At 39.4% G+C, this 24051-nt stretch overlaps 3 protein-coding genes and 1 pseudogene across 3 annotated transcripts; all 4 read right to left on the bottom strand.

Moving 5' to 3' along the window:
• Positions 1 to 1707: 1707 nt before the first annotated feature.
• Positions 1708 to 4399, bottom strand: LOC136997896 (uncharacterized). The gene is made up of 4 exons (XM_067349297.1): positions 4161 to 4399; positions 3845 to 4091; positions 2433 to 2951; positions 1708 to 2232 (listed from the first exon to the last, which is right to left on the bottom strand). The coding sequence occupies exons 1-4, from the start codon at positions 4397 to 4399 to the stop codon at positions 1708 to 1710; spliced, it is 1530 nt and encodes a 509-aa protein (XP_067205398.1).
• Positions 4400 to 7511: 3112 nt separating this feature from the next.
• Positions 7512 to 8476, bottom strand: LOC136997895 (uncharacterized; annotated as a pseudogene).
• A 2418-nt stretch (positions 8477 to 10894) lies between these two features.
• LOC136997894 (uncharacterized) lies at positions 10895 to 12948 on the bottom strand. Its single transcript, XM_067349296.1, has 3 exons — positions 12894 to 12948; positions 12693 to 12850; positions 10895 to 12244 (listed from the first exon to the last, which is right to left on the bottom strand). The coding sequence occupies exons 1-3, from the start codon at positions 12946 to 12948 to the stop codon at positions 10895 to 10897; spliced, it is 1563 nt and encodes a 520-aa protein (XP_067205397.1).
• A 118-nt stretch (positions 12949 to 13066) lies between these two features.
• Positions 13067 to 16321, bottom strand: LOC105677352 (uncharacterized). Its single transcript, XM_012375925.1, has 2 exons — positions 16161 to 16321; positions 13067 to 15695 (listed from the first exon to the last, which is right to left on the bottom strand). Exons 1-2 carry the CDS (start codon positions 16319 to 16321, stop codon positions 13067 to 13069), a joined length of 2790 nt encoding a protein of 929 aa, XP_012231348.1.
• Between the last annotated feature and the right edge of the window lie 7730 nt (positions 16322 to 24051).

The raw sequence follows: 24051 nt of genomic DNA, 5'->3' as shown, positions 1-24051 counted from the left end.
GATAGCAATGCTGTGAACAAGCAACACTTGGATCATCGCTTCAAGACTATTAGTAACGACATGGACAATCGTATAAATAGATATCGTTCACTTTGCGAAAATTCCAAACGGGAAGTGCTTTTAAAACTTCAAAATTTGGAGATTACTGTACAGAACTGGAGGAAGGATAGCAATGTTTACATTCACACAAAATTTGAAACGTTGCAAAAGCAAATTACAGATCTGCGGGCTTACATCAATGAGGATATATCCAAAACCAACAGAAAAATTGCTGCGAATAATGTGGAATTGATGAATCAAATAAAGCAAATGATTAATCAAGAGATTAAAGATTTTCATAGTGTTTTAACAAATAATATTATGCATCTTCATGAAATAATAAAGAACGAACTGAAAGAATCAAAATAAAAAGCGATATTAGTTTGAAGAAGAGGATGCTCGTGAATGAACTCCACGCACCAGCGAGAAGAAACTTTAAACGTAGATCTGTTGTTGTAAAAGGATACGATGACTTGTGGCAAGCTGACGTAGTCTAGATGAGACCGTACTCGCGATTTAACAGCGGCTACAAGTACATTCTAACCGTCATCGATGTGTTGAGTAAACACGCATGGGCCATTCCGCTAAAGACCAAAGGTGGAATCGAAGCAGCGGAGGCGTTTTCCACGATATTTCGAGATAACGAAAGAACTCCGAAAAATTTGCAAACCGACCGAGGAAAAGAATTTTACAGCGGAGATTTTCGGAAACTTGTCGAGAAACATGACATCAATCATTACTCGACATACTCAATTATGAAGGCCTCGGTCGCGGAACGATTCAACCGCACGCTAAAGAACGAGTTGTGGAAAGTTTTTACGCTCAATGGATCATATAGATGGATCGATGATTTACCGCGATTAGTCTTGGAATACAATAATCGTAAACATCGAACTATTGGTATGCGACCGATCGATGTCACTCTCGCGATCGCAAAGAGACTCTTGTCCACGGTATACAGTAGAATAAAGATTGCCGCGCCAGCGAAATTCAAGGTGGGCGATCCGGTGCGCGTCAGCAAATTCAAGACTATATTCGAGAAAGGGTACACGCCAAATTGGTCTACGGACGTATTTAAGATTGTCGCGGTGCAACGAACCAATCCCGTGACATATTTTATTAAAGATTCACGCGGAAATCCGATCTCCGGAGGATTGTACGAACACGAATTGCTCAAGACCACTCAACCCGATGTTTATCTCGTGGAGAAGGTGTTGCGTCGAAAGGATAATGAGGTGTTTGTAAAATGGTTAGGATTGGATTCCTCGCACAACTCTTGGATAAATAAAAACAATGTATTGTAATAAAAATATATTTATTGTACAATAAACAATTATATACATGTACTGCAATGGTGTTATTTATTAAATAATATATAAACTATACATAAATATTAGTGTATAAACAATATAAATAATATAATGTATAAACTATATACAACATAATAATAAACTATACATAAATACTAATACTACAATTGTATTTTATAATGTCCCCACGGTAGAGTGTCGGTGGAACCGGATACGATGTAGCGCTTATCATCGTACGGACTGAGCGCGAGTTTCGATTCTGACACGGTGTACACTTCGTGCATCTTTGATCGGATACACGATTGACGCCGCGTAAGCTCGATATCATCGTTGAGGCATCGAGTGTAATCGTCGAACGTTATAGTTCGGACTGTAGTCTGGCGACTACACTCTTTTTTACACCTTTGACCTTTTTGGTGCCTTTTTGGTAGGTGACTCTCAACGCGTACATTTTCACCCTCAGTCCGACAAATTCCGTCATGATCGCGCCGTTGTTCTCATCCTTCATCAGACCCGGTATCTTCTTGTTCGCACGCCGTATACCGTAAACGTTGTCCTCGGAGTAATCGCTCGTATCAAATTTTGAAAGATCGCGTTTCATATCGTGATATACGTTCTCGCATTGTAGAAAGTATATCAGACTGTCTGTGTCGGTGTACATAATTTTACAATTGTCGCGGTATAAAGATGCCATGTATTCGTAGTGAAACTTATACAAGCAGATTTTGGATATGTCGAAGATACACATACCCACGTAGATCGGCTTGTCAAATTTCACTTCGAGTTTCCGCAATTCTACGGCGATTAGATTCTCCGAAAACACGCTTCGGCTATGAAAATTTGGTTTGGCGATCACAGCCTCCGCTCCGTATCGTCCCTCACACTGTGTAACGAGTCGTACATCCGTGACATATGATTTTGCACATTCTCCATAGTTTTGCCAAAAACCGCGTTGTTCATCAATTTGTATAAATTTTTCTCGAATTTATTGCTCACAAGTGTCCAAAATTGTGTATTTAATTCTATATATCCTCGAAGCCATGGAGATTGCGCGAATTGCAATATTCGATGAATCTTTGTAACCTGCAACCCGTGTCGAATACATTGTTGCAGGTTACGATAGTGGATGACGTATCGCTGCTTATCGCACAGCGTAGCGAGTAACTTGACCTCCCGCTTGCCGGGCGGCTTATCGCGCGTCGGGCAGAACGGTAAGTCAGTGTGCGCGTCGTGAAGATTCATCGAATATGCAAGGTCGACTTTCAATACATAACCGATAGCCGAATCGGATGTTACGGACATTACATCAAAGCTCGCGACATTTTCGACCCACTGAAAATCGGCATAGGGCAACAGTTGACACATTGCCCAGCTGTACAAGTTGTTTACATCAAAGTACATGAGGTACGATGATGGTTTCAATGGATCGTACGATGGCATGTATTTATTATTTGCGCGAGCGTATCTGTTGGAGCATTGGCTAAGATCGCCGCGTATACCGCGTTCAACGAACATGATCATATCGATGTCTGTGAGTAATTCAAACTTGATGCCCGTGTGCTTCAACATGGCGTCCCACGTATATCCCAGTAGTGTGTAATACTGAGCAGGATCTAAACCGTAACTTTTGATACACGTGTTTTGGAAATTTTGAAAAATATCCGCCAACAAAAGAACGTCTGTTTTTAAATATAAATCACTGTATTGACCTAAAGTTTCAATCGAAAAAGTTTGCCAAACATTTGTCGCGTGAGCATAATCACTCTCGGATACCGTTTCACCAATCAACGAACTGTAAAATAATTCGCGCGGAGATAGGCAAGTCTCCCGGAGCTTGTCGACGCTGTCGACATACTCGTAGGGGAACACACTTTTGCGCGTAAGAAGATTGAAATTTTTCGCGGATAAATAACTAAATTCGGAACGTGAAATTTTTAATTCATCTATTGTCAGATAAGATGCAAATTTTTCGAGACTGGTGCCGAGAAATCTAAACGAATCTATAAAACGTAATTTGACGCAAGTTTTGAAATTTTTATCCTCCGTATCTTTAACAATTTTTGTAAAAGAAATGTATCGCTCTTTGTCAGCGGCAGTAAATCAATGTTGCCTTCAAAGGCGTTAGCGACATCTTTAATAATGAAATGCGCGTCGTAATTGGATAAATTGTGAAATATTACGAGGATAACGTGGGAGTCTTTGTAATTTAGATTGCACGACGAGTGCGCGGGACCTCGGTAACGCCCGGTCAAATGGCAATGATCGCGCACCCGCATATCTTTCGGTGCAAACGGTTTTTCACACACGTGACAATTAACAGCGCTATGGAATTTTTCCGATTCCTCCCGCGTAAGATCCGCCATGGAGACGACGATGGTAAGGATTGCTTTCACACGGCGCGCCAAATCGTGGAGTTCGTTGACGAACCATGCTATGCAATCCTCACCGCGATAAGACTTAAAACTAGATAATGAATTATCGTATGTACAACTTACATAATATCCTATGCTAAACGCCTTGTGATGTTGGTAGGCGTAGGTTGTATGATCTTGTTCCTCCTTCTCGAGCGTGCTTTCCAGATCGGCGTACACTACAAACGGGAGCCGCTCCTTCCGTGGGTTGTAGTTGCGGAACGTCAGCCACTTGTCTTTGTTGGGAAGAATGACGGCGCAGTTGTTCATCTTCCCGCAGTCGACGCTGTTGACTGACAATTTCTCGCTCGTCCGAAAGTAGTGTAGACACCTGTAACAATTTGTATAATTAATACTGCGAATAAAGTTTGAATTATTATATAAATGCGTTTTTACTTACCAATCACAAATGTACTTTTTACGTTTTTCCTTGCACAGTTGCGAGCTCATCAACCGCGTTAAATCCTTGATATATACAAAGTGTGCCTCATTGTTTCCAGGCACGTAGAACAGGTTGACATGCTTCTCTTTTTTATCGTCGGTGAGACGCAGAGGAATGATCGAGCGGCCTTCGGTTGTGAATACGTTTACGGAGATGGTGTTCAATTTTTCAAATTTTGAGATTTGTGGAAGCGTCATGGGAAACTCGATACCGCACAAATTCAGTACTGTTGAATAGTGTGGGTATTCTATTGTTCTTGATGAATTTTTTTTCGCAGGATGTAACGCAGCGACGACTGCCCACGCGAAACATGCATTGTCTCTGGATTGCACGTTGACCACCGCGCATTTGAGCATAATTTCCCGTGGTAATTCAATGTAGCATCCCGCATGCAGAGGATTGAACTTGTTGACGTTGATGGTGAGGTTTAAGATACGTGACAACGCTTATCCACTATTGCGTTCTTGAAATTCCTCCAGAGACGTCAGGATGCCGTCAACCACATGCTTCGTGTACCACTCGTTTAGATCAGATGTGGGAAATAGCTCACGGTTTTTTGTGGCGATGGTCTTTACGGCAGTCTTATCACCTGCGATAAATTCCCCGTTGAACATGGAGTTGATCTTGACACTGCCATATTCCACCATGACGCTGTGGATCCGCTCGATGATTGTACTTCTTATTTGTTCCAAAAATTGACGAGATTCGATATAGTCCGAATTAATAACTGCGCCGGTTAATATACGGTTTCTAAAGGCCGTCTCGATTTCTTTCCAGGTGAATCCTTTCTTTGCTCTATATCCAGCACCGATGAGCATGAATCGCTCATGCAGGGTGTTCCTTACACCTTCTAGACGTGTTATTTGCGCCACCAAAGAATTTACTAGTCCGGTGCGTTGTTTCTTGCGACATTTTTCCCTCAATATATTGAGGTACTCGTCGCACTCGTAGTCCCATGGGAGGAACTCTCCCAACGTTTTAATGTTTGCAGCTCGAACGGTGAGATCACGCTCCGTCTCCATTTTGAACAACTGTGATAATTTGTATTTTTCGCGAACTTTTTATACCCGCTTTTCGCACACGACATTAATTTAAAAAATGCTGACAATGCTGATTAAAACATTGAAATCTGGCAACAATGGCGCCCAAAATGCTAACGTGGCAGCCTGTTGCTATGGGCTTGCACACGGCACTATTAAAAGTGCTGACTAAATATAAAGAAATCTGGCAACCATGGCGTCAAAAAATGCTGACGTGGCTGCTGCTAAAAATAGTGATGATATCATTCTTGTAACAACGCAAAATGGTGCCGAAAGTGCTGACGGCGCAAAATGGCGCCTGCAAATTCTAAAAAGTGATGACGTAATCTGTAAAATATGTGGTCCCCTCTAATCTTGTGTAATCTGATATACACATCGCAAAAGTGCTGATGCTGCGCTTTTACAATTGTAAACGTGTGTAACCTGATACCCCTCCACAGTGCTGTAATCTGATACCTCCTCCCCTCAAAGAGTTGTAATCTAATACCCTTCCTTCCAAAAGTGCTGACGCAGCATAATCCGATAACCCCCTCCCCTCCAAAAGTGCTGACGCAGTGTAATCGGATGCCCCCCTCCCCTCCAAAAGTGCTGACGCAGCGTAATCCAATACCCTTCCTCCCCTCTAAAAATGCTGACGCAGCGTAATCCGATACCCCCCTCCCCTCGAAAAGTGCTGACGCAGCGTAATTCGATACCCCCTCTTCCCCCGCACCCCCCTCACATGCCTAAGTTAGAACCCGCCTAGCTATACTATTACCGTCATAAGTTATTACAGAATAAAATAAAAAGTATATAAAAAATATCTTTCTTTTCTCTTTTTGTTAAACTTACCAAAACTGACAAATTGTCATTATTTTTTAAATTTTCTTCTAATCTTAAAATATGATTATTTAATGTTAATGGCAATTTGACTGGTATATTTTCTGGTATCAATTTAGTCGGTTCAGTATGATTTTTATTACGTATTGCTTTCATTAAATCGTCATTTTGTTGTTTAATGGTCACTAGCAATTGCAATATTCTCTGTAGAACAACTAATAACACTAGGAATTTAATATTTAAAATGGCCCTTATAAAAATATAAAACGAATATAATGAGGAACAAACAACCAAATAATTGAAACAATTTTTCTTACTGAACTATAAAGATAGCATTTTACAATTTAAATACTAAAAATAAATAATAAAACATTGTATTTATTAAATATCAAAAATACTTAAAAATATCATATTAAATGTAAGTTAGAAATAAATAACCTAGCAGATTGGCCAGAAGTAGAAGCCAAAGATATATCAACAATATTTGTTGCATCTATTGGAATATTATCTTTTTTTTAAATAATATTATTGATGTTTCTAATAGTATTATTGCTAATATTATCATCTACAAATAGTATTAAAAAAGGAATTACTTTATAAATAACTTTTAGATGTTATTACTACAAAGTTTAACAAACAAAACACTAAAACATTTTATAAAATGACATACCAAACTGAACTGTAGAAGTTAAAGATGTGATAGCAATATTGGTTGCATCTGTTGGCAAAGTATTGTCTCTTTTTTGCCAGCAACATTGGTTACATCTGTTAGCAAAATATATTATTTTTTGCCAGCAATATTGGTTGCATCTGTTGACAAACTATCTTTTTTTTTCATACTATCATAGATATTTTCAGTATTATTGCTTACATCTACAGATGCTAATAACAGAGAAATTATAAAAAATTGTTATGTATGTACATATGTATGTATATGCAGGGTGTCCCGTTTCTTTTAACAAAGCGCTCGTGTGCCGGTAGAGCAGACCAAATTAAGCTAAAAAGTCTTCTACCACTTTGCAATTTTCGCAAAGGTTAAAGAGATATTAATTATTAAAAATGACCGAATACAAGCGCGTAGCGAGATAGGACCGCCCAGCGATCACAGCTGCTAAGCGCGTGGGGAGTTGTTTACTACAAGCGGCATGGCTACGCGCGAGCGGCGAGCAGCGCATCGCACTAGACGTTTGTTTTGAATAATTGTCTTTATTATTTTATAATAATTGAAATAAAATTTAATGACACAAGGAAATGTACAATATGTTTGTGCATACATGCGTATGTGCATGTATGAAAAACGAACGATTTGTGACTCAATATCGCACGCCGAAAAATAATTTCTTTCATTCTTTCAACAAAGCGCTATCGTTTCCACACTACCTTGCGGTAGATAGCACAGTGCGTTTTTTTAATAGTGATTTCCCCAATAGGCCTAATTCACTCTCATTGTTTAATGTAGAAACTGCTCAAAATGCCGTTTTCTTTCTCGAATGCATAATTCGGCTCTTCGAATAATATCGCGTGTTGCACGATGCGCCATGTCTGGCGTAATGGTATTGAAGGCCGCAACAATAGCTTTACGTGCCTCATTTTCTGTACCATTACGACAGTGTTCGACTAGATTTTTTATGTAACCTTATGCAAAAAAATCTAGTACGTTCAGATCTGACGACCGTGGCGGCCAGGTAATAGGACTACCTCGATCAATCCATCTTTCGGGATACCGAGCATTTAAAAAATCGCGAACTCGTCGGTGAAAATGCGCAGGAGCTCCGTCATGCTGATAAATAAGTTGTGCTCGTACATGTAGGGGCACATCAGCAAGAAGCACTGGCAATTTGTTCTCCAGAAATTCCGCGTAAATGTTGCCATTCAAACGCGGCGGAAAAAAATACGGACCGATCTAAAAATTTTTAATTATTGTTAAAAAATTGTTAAAATATTTGTATAAATTGTGTTATAAAAATATTGTAATAAAAAGGCAGCAGAGAAAAAGTCACTCTTACAATTAACACTCACCACTTGGTTCGCGATTATTGCTGCCCATACATTGATGGACCATCTGTACTGAAATGCTCCTTCGCGTATAATGTGAGGATTTTCCTCCGCCCAATGTAAAAAATTATGTGAATTAAATACACCGTTTGGTGTAAATGTAGCTTCATTCGTTCATAAGATTAAATCGGGAAAAGATACGTTTTGCCGACATTGAGCGAGAAATCCTGTACATATTTTAATCATGATTATTATACGCTAAATGCATTATAAACATACTAAGTTGATGATTATTTGAATACCTTCACAAAAGTTAATACGTTGTTGTCTGTCTCCTGGCAACTGTTGTTGCACACGTTGAAAATGAAACGGATGCAATCCGTTAACACGTAAGACACGATGTACTGTCGTTCTTGACATGCCTACACTGTTAGAAATTTCTTAATGACTTTTAAGTAACATGTAAAGGAAGCTTGGTTCAAGCCCGTAAATGAAAATTAATGAATACTGTATATGAATATTCATTTACCGATATCTTAAATTTCATTAACATGCATGTTACTTTTAATGCATATACTTTTATTGAATTTAATATACATGTTCATTACTTTTAATACTCGTGATTTCTTTTATTTAATGTACATGTAAATTACTTTTAATACATATAACGGATCCTGGGGGATGGTGGGGAGGAAGGGGGAGGAAGGGGGGGGGTAATAAATATCAGTTTTGCTGAATCTGTTTTAACATCACTTGAATTGCGTAATATTTGTGAATTTATATTTTTTTTTTATATTTGTAAGACATTCAAGAAAACTGATAATACTTGTTAACTCCCCTCCCTCCTCCTGTAACTTATTTTTAATACATAAGATTTTAGCTTTATATTTACATAAATATTTTTAATAAACATTAATTACATTTGAAATAAAATTGAAATTACATTAATAATGTTATCAAATTATATTGTCATGAAATTAGATTAATAAACTTAATATTACATTTAAAAAAAAGTAAAATATAGTAGGTGTTAATATTGTATATGTTATTTATCTGAAGGGATTTGTACCTCCACGAAATCTGTATCGGGAAATACAGATAATGTAGCTTTTGCAAGGTTGAATACATCCGTATCAAACGTTTTACCTCTACGCTTGCTTTTTACACTTCTTTTTCCACCAGTGTACGGATTAATATTCAAAAAGACTCTAAAAGAAGTACATTGAAACAAAAGATTAATTGACAAATCATGAACTATTGTATAAATAGTAATAGCAAATAATTCAATTTTAGTTACCTTTGGATAAACTTCAATGTCTTTTCAGCTTCTTTCGAATAGCAAATTCCAAATATATAATATGCTAAAAAGCTGATTAAAATTCCTTGGAGAACGTCATCGCAAAAAATCATTATCTTTCTTTCGATAACGACATTACATGTAGCGTTAGAATCATAAAGTGAGTTTCCTATAAAACACGAAAGAAAATCATTTATTTTATGAAAGTAAATATAAATACCTCTAATAATTAAAACAGGGTAATCGGAATCTGCAACTGCTGGAATATCTGCGTCTGCTTTGTCAATCTATAATAATGATATTAATCTTTATTATCATCTCGTACTTTTAATACAAGCATGAAATGCAAAAAATCTAACTTACGCTAATTATTTTAAATAAAAAGTTTGACTTTTCTCCAAAATATTCAAGTAACAATGGAAAAATAACTAGTATTTTTGGCATATTCTCTTTTGTTACTTGTGCAGTCTCTTTACATTCATTAATAATGCAAGTTATCGCTTGCATTTTTCTATCAAGTAAATTTTTAGAAAATTTGAAATATTGTCGGATTGGCTTAACTTTCTTGCTAAGCGAGTCTGACGAAACATTATGAATGTTTTTTCCCAGTAAGATAGAACTATGCTGCAATATAAATTCTGGTTCTTTAAGAAAAGGCCAGTCTACTAAGATTTGTTCAATGTTTCTCAACTTTTCATTAATGACGCCTCGTTGAGTTGGATACGTTTCTGTCATCAATTGGTCTACTTCTTTTGTATCTCTTTCTACAACAGCGAATAGTTCTATTAATCGAAGACGTTTTTCTTCCTGTGACTTTGGATCTTCCGTAGAAAGTAATCTAGGTGCGTATTCAACGCAGCCATATTTATCCTGACGCCGTAATATGGCAGCTTCTTTTCTTCTCTCTTCTTGATCAGTATCGCTATCTGGACTTAATGCTCTTTTAGTACGATTTTTTGTATGTTTCATATATTGAACGCAATTATATATTTGCATTCTCAAAGTTTCAATGCCACTGCCCCACTGTTGGTTATCAATTGTGTCTTTAAAAGTGTTGCGTACTGTCGTACGATATCCACGGTTGTCCACGGAAGATTGCATCGAGGACGACGTGGCCGAGAAATAGACACTTCTCTTAAGTTTTAAATATATTTATTGCACTTTTCGACAAAGAACTTATTTATTTCACGTGTTGCAATGCAAGCAAGAAGACGGAAGTCAGGTAGTGACGCTATCGGAAAGCGCGCGCACTCGCGAGCCATCGTGGCAATAACAACAGAATAGCGAAAACACTCGGTAGCTCGCGTACGGAGAAAAAGCGCGAGTATACAAAATAACACAAATTAAAATATATTGTTCGTGTACCATACACGCCGCCCGCCTTGAAGGTAACGCCTTCAATTAGGTAAATTAACATGAGTAAGTGGCGATAAATACAAAAGAAAACGCTGTGCTTTCTCTCTTTCCTTTAACTTGTCTCCTAAATAAGTAACGCTATGACTTAATCCTAAGAAACTATTAATTAATTCGCTGATGCTAATCTAAGTTGGTGTGGAACGATTGGAAGTTTCCGTGACAGTGTCAAGCGTTTCGACAGGCAAAATCGCAAGCCTGGTTAAAGGTCTAGTAAGAAACCCTTTGGCGGTTTTTACGGTAGCTGTACGTATTATGTCATCAGTCCCTGCGTGAACCTCTTGCACGCGGCCTAAAAGCCAATGTAATGGAGACAGGTCCAGTTGCTTTACAAGAACCAGTTGGTTGGGTTTCAGTTGAGTGCCCTTGTTTACTCTCCATTTCGATCGCGCTTGTAATGAGTGAAGGTACTCGAGACTCCATCGACGCCAAAAATGCTGCCTCAATTGCTCCACTCGCTGCCATCTTATTAGACGGTTTTCATTAACATCGCTTAAATCATGAGAAGGGAAATCATTTATGACGGTGCCAATCAAGAAATGACCCGGACTTAAATACGACAAGTCGTTCGGATCCGCGCTTAACGCAAACAAAGGCCGCGAATTTAAAACTGCCTCTATTTCACAGAGTACAGTCTGCATTTCCTCGAAAGTCAAATGAGCCCTGCCTACAATCCGATTTGAGTGGTGTTTTGCGGATTTGACCGCTGCCTCCCATAGGCCACCACAGTGAGGGGCATTGGGAGGTATGAAGCTCCAATAGGTTTGTTGATCGCAAAGGAACTGTATTACATCCGCCTGTGTTTGATTTTTGCTCAAAAATTCGAAGAACTCGTTGAGCTGATTTTTAGCACCGACGAATGTTGTTCCGTTGTCGGAATAAATGTGGGAAGGTTTTCCCCTGCGAGATATAAAACGTCTAAGTGCAGCTATAAACACGTCGGAAGTGAAATCGCTCACCAGCTCTATGTGCACTGCCTTAACCGCGAAACAGACGAATATCGCGACGTAAGCCTTATGATTGCGCGCGTTTCGTTTCTTACCCTCCCGCAGAATCATCGGACCAGCGTAGTCCAATCCACAATGTGAGAATGGCCTGGAAACCGTAACGCGACTAGCAGGTAAAGAGCTCATTGGTGCTTCTGAAAACGTTGGGTTTGTTCTAAAGCATTTTACACACCCTAAGATGATTTTTCGAGTGACGGATCGTAAAGTTAAAGGCCAGAATTGTTGCCTGACTGCGGCCATGGTAGCTTGAGTACCCGAATGCATGTTCCTTATATGTTCTCTCATTATTATTCGTTTCGTCAAGTCATGATTGCTCGGCAGGAGTATTGGGTGACGCGCGTCAAAGGATAGTTCTGAGTTTTTCAATCTGCCCCCCACGCGTATTAATCTGCGTTCGTCCATGAACGGCGATAATGATAAGATCTTGCTAGAGGTAGGTATAGTCTCATTCTTGCTCAATGATCTGTATTCCTGAGGGAAGAAATGCCGTTGAGTTATTTTGCACATTAGCAATAGAGCCGCTGATATTTCCACGTGCGATATTAATAAAGAGGGTGGTCTTGAGTGTTTGTTTAAGGCTCTTAGACAATAGGAGACTATACGGCAAGCTCTTTCCAGCTTAGAATTTTTGGCCAATATGTTTAGAACAATGTCGTTTTCCAGAGCAGCGACGTTGCAAACCTTTCTTAGTTCCGGCGCTTGGTCATCAAAACATGTAAGTTCAGTGGTCGGCCACGAAGTGTCGTCGAATTGCAAGAAGGCCGGACCGTGCCACCATAAAGTGGCATTAATTAGGTCGCGAGGGTTGAGGCCCCGAGAAAGCACGTCCGCTGGATTCTGTGCAGACGGAACATGTCGCCAACTTCCGAGCTCCGTTAGCCTCTGAATTTCTCCTACTCTATTGGCTACGAAGACTGACCATTTGCGCGATGATGAGGCGATCCAATTCAGAGTTATTGTTGAATCTGACCAGAGATGTGTTCGAATGTCCCTTGCGTTTATTGATGTTCGTATCTTGTCGATTAGGCGTGCTAGCAATAACGCTGCTGATAACTCCAGACGTGGAAGCGATATAGCCTTTAACGGTGCAATTCTCGACTTCGAGCAAAGTAACTCAGACCTATACTCGTTAGAATTGACTCTTGTGCGTATGTAGACGCTTGCTCCGTAGGCATGTTGACTGGCGTCACAGAAACCATGTATTTGTAGGTCTTGAAGACTTGCTGAGAACTTGACACGTCGGGAAATCGTTAATTGGTTTAATTCGTTCAACTGAGATTTGAGCGTTGACCATCAGGTGTGTATGGTTTGTGGAACGGATTCGTCCCAGTGCACGCCTGATTTCCACAAATCTTGTAAGATCAATTTGGCGATAACTATGGTCGGTCCGAGAAGACCCAACGGGTCGAACAACCTAGCGACTTTCGACAGTATGAATCGCTTGGATACTGCGTTGTGTTCCATTTCAGTTTCGTACGAGAAATGAAAGGTGTCGGTTATTGGATTCCATTGTATTCCTAGTATGTGAGAGTCTGCGCCATCACGAATAGAAATCAGGCCGTTGTTTTGATCGTCGATCGCGTCCAGTAGTTGTGGGCAATTTGAGGCCCACTTGCTGAGTTCAAACGAGCCCAATTTTAACAACGATATGATCTCATCTCGAGCTGCCCTTGCGTCCTGAAGCGTGTCGGCCCCGGTGAGTAGGTCGTCGACGTAAAAATCACGTTGGACGTGCCTGGAACCGATTGGATAGTCCGCCGAGTGTTTTTCTGCCAAATGTTTCAAGCATCTTGTAGCAAGGAACGATGCAGACGACGTACCGTAGGTGACCGTGACTAGCTCGTACGTCCCAATGTCCGAAGATGAATCACTGCGCCATAAAATCCTTTGCAAGCATGTCTGCGATGGATGTATCAGTACCTGGCGATACATTTTTATTATGTCCGCCACCATTACATAAGCGGTCGTACGGAAGCGCATAACAATGGACATCAGATCCTGTTGTACGACGGGCCCTACTCTGAGGACGTCGTTCAAGGATACGCCAGTGCTGCTTTTACACGAGGCGTCGAAGACAACGCGGATTTTTGACGACTGCCTTGATCCCTTAAACACGCAGTGATGCGGTAGATAATAGGACATTGAATCTTCGCTCGGTGACACGTCTACTCGCTTCATGTGTCCTAAGGTCAGGTATTCGTTCATAAATCGGACGTACTGCATCTTTAGGCCTGGATTCCGGCTAAGACGTCTTTCTGAATGAAGCAGGCGTTTTAAGGCGATGTCTTTTGATTGTCCTAGGTTAACGGCCTTTGATTCCTTGATTGGCAGCTTGACGATGTATCTGCCCTTTGAATTTTGGGATACATTGTCCAGAAAGTGTCTTTCTGAAAGAGTTTCTTCGGCCGTGTATCCGGAGGTATGGTGAATGTCTTCGATTTGCCAAAACCGAGACAGTTGTTCGTGCAGCTGAGTGTTGGTGATAGTTGCATGGAAGGATTGTACTTCCTGTGCTTGTTTTTTATCGCTACTCAGACAGCCTGCCAATATCCAACCGAAGTGTGTTTTTTGTAATGTCGGATGTTCAGTGGATCGCTTAATCTGTCCCACGCATAGCAGGTCCCAGAATACTTCGGCTCCTAGGAGTACATCAATCTCCGCCGACACGTTAAATTGTGGATCCGCTAATTTTAGATTTCGAGGAAGATCATAAACGTCTCGTTTCATAGTGAGCGTTGGCAGTTTGCAGGTAATTTGGTCTGTAACAATGCACTGGATGGTTACGTTGTATGAGTTGAAGCGTGACTGCAACTTCACTTGGACTGCGTGCGTAGATTTCGTCGTTGCTTTATTTATGCCAGAGATTGATACATTTAAGGGTTGCGGTTGTAGTTTGAGAGTCTTCACGCACTCCCTTGAAATGAAGTTGGCCTGTGACCCACTGTCCAGCAATACGCGACAGGCTACTGGAGATCTATCCTTACTGAAGGCATCCACTACGGCAGTGGATAGCATTACATGCCTTGCATCACTGGAACTGCGTGCGTGTGTTGTCAAGACGGCTTGATGGGATGTGGCGACGGGTTCCTTATGGCTATCCGAATTGTTGGAACGCTCTTCTGGTTTATTCTCAAATTGGTGCAGCAACATGTTGTGCTTGGCCTTGCAAATTTTGCAACCTTGAGAGGGGCACTTGCTAGATGCGTGTGAAGAGGATCTTAGGCAATTGCTGCAGATCTTGTGACCTTGAGTTTCTGATATCCTTTTTGCTATTGGCAACGCTAAGAAATCCTTGCAGTAGTAGATGGCATGCTCACCATCGCAAAAGGTACATTTGGATTTGACCGTGGCAACGCAGACTGTTTGGCGTTTTGTATTGGTCGCTGTGCGCTTGCTAGTATTTGCCCTTGTGGCATTAATTGTATTGCACGTAGCTTCAAGCATTTGGCAACGGTGTGTAATAAAATCGCTGAACTGCCTGAATGTAGGAGGATCCGTGCCAACCAATGAGGCTTGCCATTCTCGTAGCGTGATTGCGTCTAATTTAGAAGCCAGGATATGTACGAGCAGATCGTCCCAGTGCTGTGTGGGGCGCTTGAGAGCTTGGAGAGCTTGTATGTGTCTGGTTGCCCCGTCCGCAATCTGTCTTAGCTCGGCTGCATTTTCTTTATTTATGGATGGCAATTCCATGATGGCCTTGATGTGCGTGTGCACGATAACGCGTTTATTATCGTAGCGATCTTTCAAAAGATTCCATGCGACGTCGTAGTTTCGGTCTGAAATTTCCAATGAGCTAATTACATTGCACGCGTCGTCAGCCAATGAGGCCTTTAAGTATTGTAACCGTTGTATGTTGCTGAGCGATGGATTCGAGTGTATTACAGAATTGAAGGAGTCGAAAAATGGGAACCACTCGTGATACCTTCCAGAAAACGTAGGTAAATTTAGCTTGGGCAATCGAACATTGAGCTGAGAATCTGATTGGTCGGACATGCGCGAGGTGGACGGAGAACTTATTGCGTTACGCGACGGATTCACAGGGTTGAGTATCTCACGAATTTTGGCAGAGAGCGAATAATAGGCCTCTTCGAAATTAATACGATCGTTAGCTTTATTTTCGTCGATTAATTCGATGCGAGATTGTAACTCATTGTATGTCGACCAATATTCGTTTAATTTCAATTTGCGCTCCTCGAGTTGAGCTATGACCGTTGGTGTCACGGAAGCGATTGAATTTACATATGTTTTAATCCGCGTGCACGCACTTTTAATAATTCCACGTTGTTTTTTGATAACGACAGGATCTTAATCTATTTTGAATCGAACGTAATTGAGATATCGAACGAATTATTTTGGATTGGCACCGTTATAGAATGACTACCCTTACCGGCACGCGCCAGATGGCTGAATCGTTGTCCCGCGATGGTCCTTTGGTCCTGTGACCGTCGCCCTGCAATCCTTGTCCGCGTGTTGTGGTGGATTACAGATGCTCGTCGACCGGCTGGGAGATTGGCTGCGTTTGGCGAGATGTCCGGTTGACGCCTCCATTCACTCGTGGTCGTTCTCGAGATGTCCGGAAAATGTTGGCGCAATGGAAATGCACCGGAAGGCTGCTTGGTTGCAGCGCCTTGATGATGATTCAAGGATGTGGTCGTGACACCGTTTGTTGCTGAGGGCCGAGGAATTTGCTCGCTTGGTCGCGAAGCCTCGTTGTCCCTTTGTCGAAAAGCTCGGATTTTTAGATTATCCGGCTCGAAGGACCAATAATTTGTTGCGTACTGTCGTACGATATCCACGGTTGTCCACGGAAGATTGCATCGAGGACGACGTGGCCGAGAAATAGACACTTCTCTTAAGTTTTAAATATATTTATTGCACTTTTCGACAAAGAACTTATTTATTTCACGTGTTGCAATGCAAGCAAGAAGACGGAAATCAGGTAGTGACGCTATCGGAAAGCGCGCGCACTCGCGAGCCACTCGTGGCAATAACAACAGAATAGCGAAAACGCTCGGTAGCTCGCGTACGGAGAAAAAGCGCGAGTATAAAAAATAACACAAATTAAAATATATTGTTCGTGTACCATACAAAAAGTTTGCGGATATGTCTTACAAATATTTTTTGCTATTTTTTCAGATACTCCTCTTGATGTCTGTTGAAGCACATTTATCATATAATCTGCGACAACTCGATTTATTGCTTGCCTTCGTGCAGGCAATAATTTTTCTCCTCTTTGGCAAGTAGTAATTATTGTGTCAGATATTTTGTCCCGCACGCCTTCTTTCATGTTTAGGACGTACTGTTTCTTAAGGTCCGTTTATACATATCCGTACCGTATCCGTACCGTGTCCGTACCGTACACGTCCGTGCACGGATGTTAGATTCGATTCCATATGATTAAATGTAAGTATTTACACTATTCCGTATCCGTGCCGTCCGTGTCCGTACCGGCACCGCAGATGTCGTTGACGACGATATTTTCACGGATCGGACGGCATTGAACGTGCCGGTACTGACAAATGTAAATAGGCTTCAGTGTAGCATTCAGATTTTTGAGTCTCATTTTGTATCAATCTGCGATATCGAGAGCATTCTTTTAAAATTAAGAAATGGATTAAGATAAAATTATTTCAACAAAATTGATAGAATTAGTGCAACAACACATCGAATTATACGATCTTTCCCATCCAAAATATCTTGATGGAATTTATAAAGAAAAACTGTGGCAGAGTATTTCTCAAGAACTTGACCAACCAGGTAATTTTACTCATGATAAATATTATTTTACAAATAAATTTTTATATTCATTAAACATTATTTTATTTGAAAAAAAAATACACAATTCTCTTCAAAAATTTATACATACATATGTAGGAACGTGTTTTCGCTAGCCGGTTCTCTCCATCTTGTATATTGTTTTCGTATTTTATTATCAATTAAATTGAGTAACACATTAAAAGCATGTTCTGACATTCTAAAATATTGATAAAATTTAGTTGCATCATCAACCAATTCTTTATATGTAAAATGTAAAAAATTCACCTTTTGTTTTTCGTTTTGTCCATGCTTTATGAACCCATAAAATCCGTTTTTTTTTTTTTTTTTTTAAGATTTCTCTTCGTCTAAAATTAATACTATTACCGCTAATTCGTTTATCGATAGCTCTGCCATGTTCACAGTTCAGATGTATGTCTCAAGACTGATGTTTCAAAATATTCACGGATGCGAGCCGGATATGTGTAAATACTCATATCGAATCTTGCCGGTACGGTACGGACACGGTACGGATACGGTACGGATATGTATAAACGAACCTTTAGACGAGTTACTTGACATCGACGATGTTGAAGTACTTGGAGATGCTAGAATAAATATAGAAATTAAAATATAAAGAAAAAAAAGCAAAAACAATAAATTCATGATATTTTAAAAGTGTAAAGTGTGTGTGTTGTTAAGTTGATTCGATATTATGTGTAAAATTTATGTTAATTAGTTAAAGTTGAGCAAATAATTTTTGTATAATGTAAAATTTTATTGAATATAATCACACGTGCTTTTTGTATTGATTACTAGCGCTGACTAATCGATCGAATCGATGACGACGAGAGAGTGCTCTCTCAGTTTCAACTTAAAAACTAATATACAACATAAAACTTAAGCATTATATCTATCACATGTATGCGCTTTTACACAAGAAAATCAAATGTGCTTGACTTACGTTAACAATCAGTACCCAAATTATTTGAAAAACAAAGAATGGTTTGAAACACACTTTTTCACAAAATAAATTTGTTTACCGCCTTACTTTCACTTATTTACATCTAACTTTTGAATATGTACTATATATACAAATGAAAAGTGGAATTAAAAGAATCAATGTATTGAAATATTGAACATTTTATATGAATTACCTGGCAAATTTTTTGAAGTTGTTACATTTAAGACATTTTGATCATTTTTTCTTTCTGCGAGTATATCTTTCCAATTTTTGTTTTCACTCAAAACGGTTAATAGTATGGGCGTGGTGCTTAATTGTGATAACTGAATTAAGATCTCATCGTCATCAATTTCTGTTTCATCTTCCTGTAACGCTAACTGTATAAAGTGAATAAAAAAATATTGTATCAATTTTTCTACACTTAATTCAAGATGAGACATCCAGCTAGATCACCGAAAAAGTAGGAGAATTTTTATCATAATAATTATTTATTTGATTAGATTGGAGGTTTTCATTCTATTATACATGTATTGATACATGTATATAATCATTTTTGTATTACAATTTCATTCACATTAATCTGTTATTATAGTTGACGTCAACCAACTTTACTTCGCTGACTGATGGGGGCTACGATATTTCGAAAACGACTCAGCCGATTTATTTCGAATTTGGAGGCAATGTTCTTAAATAGTTTTTTCTCTTATTCACAATGCCAGGTTTTATGTTTTGAATATTGAACAGAATGGTGATTGTTTGAAGTTCTAAGGTTCGACAGTTTTCGATTTTTTTGATAATTTTAAATGATTACCATTTTGTTGTGTGTGTGTGTGTGTGTGTGTGTGTGTGTGTTACAATATTTTTTAAAAAACTTAGCATCATCCACAAGAGGAAAAACTATCTAAGAACATATTGCCTCGAAATTTGAAGTAAATCGATCGAGTCATTTTCAAGATATCATGACCCCCGTCAGCGAAAAAGATGGAATTCTTAATACAGTTAAAAAATTAATAATTGAAATGATAAATTTACCGTATAAACTTCACCAGCAGGAAGATTCAATTTCTTAATAGCAATTTCAATTATTTGTGAAATACTTTCAGCATTTACCATTACTTTTTTGGAACCAGGTGACTCAATTTTAAATAAAGGCATCGTGAAAGCTGAAAAAAGTATTTATTAATTTATAACATATCCATTCATAATATTTACATATACATATGAATGTTAACAATGAACAATATATAATAAATTCAGTATACTTTGTTAAAATTGGAATTTTTAAACCAATTAATGAAAAGCAGGAGATATATAATAAGAAACAAAATTTCATACTAAATGTACTTGGTAATATGTGCAGGCGTATAGCATATTTTATTAGAAATAATGAGACACAAATCCATAGCATGGTTTAAATACACAGCATGTTTCCTAAATTGTATATGTGCATTGGTTTGAAATCCATCACCTCATGCAAGGAAAGGCATTCGTAATCAATTGTTCGTCCGAGCTCATAAGCTCAAAGGGATGGTATAAAAGAACTCTCTATCACTTCAAACACAGCATAAACATGCATTTCGATGGAACAAAGAAACAAACAAATCCTTCCTATAGTAATGTTCTCCTCGTAACCATCTTGGCGTATTACTAGAGCATGCCCTTTTATGTATTCTGTACCTTTCAAATTAACTCTGGTGCATTGTTGGATGTCATCAGGTAAATTAATTTTCCTTATGGCCGTTTTAATATTTTCCTGATACATGTCGATGTTAAAATGACCAAGTTCATATACTTTTTATTTAAGTCTGCTGTCAGCTCCCAATCGTACCAGACTTTGAAAAAGTTCGTGTTTTTCACTTAGGGATTTCACAACGTTAATAAAATTAAGAAGATTTCGAATAGCTCTTTTAAAAAATCGATGTTTGTTCTCGAATCTCATGCTTCAAACTTTTATTAAAGGACCAAATTCTAAAATTAATTTGCAGTAGTGAGAAAGGTAGTGATGTTTTGGTCGTAGATTAATGTTAGGAAATAACCGTTGCCTCATGGAAAGGTACTCCAAAATGATTCTGTTAAGATAAGGCAAACATGATTTGTGAATTGTCGGTAAACATACAATTTCGACAATTTCTGTCAGTAAAAGAAAACAAAGCCACACTTCATCATGAATATCCTTAATTTTGTCATCAATTAATAGAGGGAAAAGCCGTAAAAATGTCCAGATTTGGCAAGCTCCACCAGTAATCTGTTTACTTGTAGCTGATAATGTACAAGGCTTATCTTTCCGATCTTCCGTTGAGTAATGGAATTTATCAATCAGAGTATTTAATTCAATTAATGTAAACCATTTTTTTTAAAATAAAATAATCAATGTATAATTTTAAATCAAAGGCTGTAACGCCTTCGAATAAATCGTGTCCAATGCAAGGAGGCAATCCTGGCGCACACACATGAAAGTATTGTAATTCATTAAAAATGGAATTGAATTTGATTCCCTGATAGCTATTACTCTTAGGCCTGTTCTACAATACGTCGTATGTCGGCGTCGGATGTCGTTTGTCGTACGTTGAATGTCGGATCTGAATACGACTTGTCATTCTACAATATAGTCGTAAGTCGGTGCAACAACAAATATAAAAATGGAAAGTAGAGTGATGAGAAATTATTTAAATCTATTATTAATTTTGTTACATATAACAAAAATTAGATTATCTTTAAGAAAAAGACGCAAAATAACAAGAAGGTGGTGGGTAAAACCACATATTTCAAGAAATATGAGACAAACTCATGGTGCTCATCGAACATTATTTACATATTTTCGGACGAATAATCATGAGTTTTTTAAATTTACAAGGATGTCGGTGCAACAATTTGATCACTTACATGATCTCTTATATTATATTTGCATCCAGTCGTAAGGCCTATCGGAAGTCGGAAACCGGAAAAGATGAGAGTTGACCATCTCTCGTTACGATAACGACAACCGACTCCCGACAGCTTCATGCGACAGCCGACAACCGAGTGCGCATGCGTCCGACATCCGACGCCGACATACGACGTATTGTAGAACAGGCCTTATCAATTAGATTTACGGCATTATTATGTAGAAGTAAAATATCACATTTGCGAATGTTAGAAAACGAGACGGTTAGGTCGAGCAAGACATCGGCGTTTCAAAACATTAGCCGATGTAAGGCAGTTGATAAACAATAAACGCCTCTCGATACAAAAGACGAGCTAAATGACTTAGCGAAAAACATGAGGCTGACCGCCGATGCGAGCCACGGAGACAGAGTTCTCGTTCGTCCGTCGGCTAGTGAACACATCCTTGTAATTATTCTAAAATATACTTATACTTTTATTAATTATTTCGCTGTCGTTTCTACCAAGTCCCTACAATTTTGGGGGCTCAGCCGGGATCTGACGTGAATTGACGTTGCGGGGGACGGTGAGCGATAGCGATAAAAAAAAAAAACTACTGAAAACGATATCACAAAGACGGTGAATTTTCGACAAAAACGACGAGTTGAGTTGAGTTGTGACGACGAGTTGAGTTGAGTTGTGACGATATTTTTGACGAGAAGTAGCAAGTGAGAGATGGCGAGTGTGGAGAAAACCCCAAATGAGTTTACAGTCAGCGAATTAAAAGAAATACTGCGAGAGATGGGCCTATCAACAGGAGGTGTAAAAACTGAGCTGATAGCGAGAATTTTAGACAGGGATCCGACGGGCAAATGGATGTTGCGAGTACCGGGAGAAAGGGGAGAGAGACGAATTGAGAATTTTGAGAATACGAGCGAACAGAGTGCGAATACCGACGATTCCGAATATCTTCGACGGGAGATGGAACTTTGTCGAAGAGAGAAGGAAGTGATAGAGCGAGAGTTCTTGGTGGCACGACGAGAGATCGAACTGTTGAAGCGATCGCAAAACGCACATATTGACGGGTGCGAGTCGGCAAGCGATACGGCAACTAGAAGTCCAATAATTTTAAATGAATCGGGTGCAATGAACGTGAGCGCGATTGCGGGCCTATTGGGATATTTTGAGGGTGACAGTGGCATGTTCGCGGCATGGGAAAACCGTGTAAGATCCCTGCGAAATGCATATAGATTGACAGATGATGTGGCAAGAATTATGATTGGATCACGTCTGAAAGGCAGAGCTCAAGAATGGTTCCACTCGAATCCGAGTTATACAGAAATAACTATCGATGAACTTTTAGTCGAATTGAAGAATATGTTCTTTCACGAACCGAGCAGAGTATACGCAAGAAGGCAATTCGAACAACGCGTGTGGCGAAGAGACGAGATCTTCAATGAGTACCTGCATCAAAAGGTGATAATGGGTAATCGGATCAAAATCGACAAAGTCGAGATGATCGAATACATAATCGAGGGGATTCCCGATCCGATGCTGCGAGATCAGGCACGAGTTCAGCGACTTAAAACCAGAAGAGCATTATTAGAGGCGTTCGAGAGAATATCATTGCGCGGAAGGAGTCAGCAGGGTCCGCAACGGAGTGCGAGGGAGCAACGGACGCAGGGAGGTAGCGAGGGGGAGAGACAGGATGGGACAAAAAGCGTAAGGCAATGTCATAATTGCGGTGCACAGGGTCATCATGCGATAGATTGCCCTTTCAAAGCAAAAGGTATGAAGTGCTTTAATTGCGGAGGATTCGGACACATTGCGGCGAAATGTCAGAGAAAGAACGCTAGCGAAGTCAAAAATATGTGTGATATTTCCAGACAGGATCGCCGTAAATATTATAAAAATGTAAAAATTGATAGTAAAAATCTAATTGCTTTGATCGATACAGGAAGTGATTGTCGTTGATACGCGAAGAGCAGTATTTTAAATTAGGATCGCCAAGCTTGACACGTCGAGAGATCATATTTCGCGGTATAGGCGCAGAAAATCATAAAACTATGGGCCAATTTAATGCGGAAATCGAGATTGACGACGAAAACTTTGCGATAAGCCTGTCAGTGGTGCCAAATGACTTGATGCGACACGATTTGCTCTTAGGAACCGATCTCCTTGACCAAGTAAATTTGTATGTTGAAGAAGGGAAAATTACGATGCGAAAACCGCGTTCGGAAATGCAAGCATCGGATAGTCTTCCGGAAATATTTAAAATAAATTGTATTAGCGAAGATAGCGATATCGATTTATCTCACGTGACTACCGAACATAGAGGCATTATAAAAGTTTTAATCGATAAGTATAATCCTAAAAAAAAAAGCACGAGATAGAAATTAAAATGAATATAGTTCTTAGAGATAATGAACCAGTATATCAGAGACCTCGGCGCTTGTCACCTGGAGAGAAGGAACAGGTAAACGCGCACGTGAACGAGTGGCTGGCCAAGGGTATCATCCAACCATCGCTTTCGGAATACGCGAGTCCAGTGGTTTTAGTAAAAAAAAAGACGGGGGAAACAAGGTTGTGTGTCGATTATAGGCAGTTAAACAAAAGGGTGATAAAAGATCGATACCCACTTCCGTTAATTGACGATCAATTGGACGCTCTTCAAGGAGCTACGGTATTTAGTACAATT

The sequence above is a fragment of the Linepithema humile genome, chromosome 2 (genome assembly GCF_040581485.1).
Source record: "Linepithema humile isolate Giens D197 chromosome 2, Lhum_UNIL_v1.0, whole genome shotgun sequence".
Taxonomy (NCBI): domain Eukaryota; kingdom Metazoa; phylum Arthropoda; class Insecta; order Hymenoptera; family Formicidae; genus Linepithema; species Linepithema humile.
This window is presented reverse-complemented; position numbering and strand designations above follow the sequence as displayed.

Excerpts from the sequence above, each read along its gene's own strand:
- LOC136997896 (XM_067349297.1), bottom strand. The coding sequence starts at position 4,399 with ATGACGCTTCCACAAATCTCAAAATTTGAAAAATTGAACACCATCTCC. Across the intron at positions 4,092-4,160 it reads AAAAAGTACATTTGTGATTG|GTGTCTACACTACTTTCGGA; the intron begins GTAAGTAAAAAC and ends AAATTGTTACAG. Across the intron at positions 2,233-2,432 it reads GTATTCGACACGGGTTGCAG|TGTGAGGGACGATACGGAGC; the intron begins GTTACAAAGATT and ends CTCGTTACACAG.
- LOC136997894 (XM_067349296.1), bottom strand. The coding sequence starts at position 12,948 with ATGCCTACGGAGCAAGCGTCTACATACGCACAAGAGTCAATTCTAACG. Across the intron at positions 12,851-12,893 it reads GTCAATTCTAACGAGTATAG|GCTATATCGCTTCCACGTCT; the intron begins GTCTGAGTTACT and ends GCACCGTTAAAG. Across the intron at positions 12,245-12,692 it reads GCCTCATCATCGCGCAAATG|GAATACAGATCATTGAGCAA; the intron begins GTCAGTCTTCGT and ends TTCTTCCCTCAG.
- LOC105677352 (XM_012375925.1), bottom strand. The coding sequence starts at position 16,321 with ATGGAGGCGTCAACCGGACATCTCGCCAAACGCAGCCAATCTCCCAGC. Across the intron at positions 15,696-16,160 it reads CAGCCATCTGGCGCGTGCCG|GTATCACGAGTGGTTCCCAT; the intron begins GTAAGGGTAGTC and ends GTTTTCTGGAAG.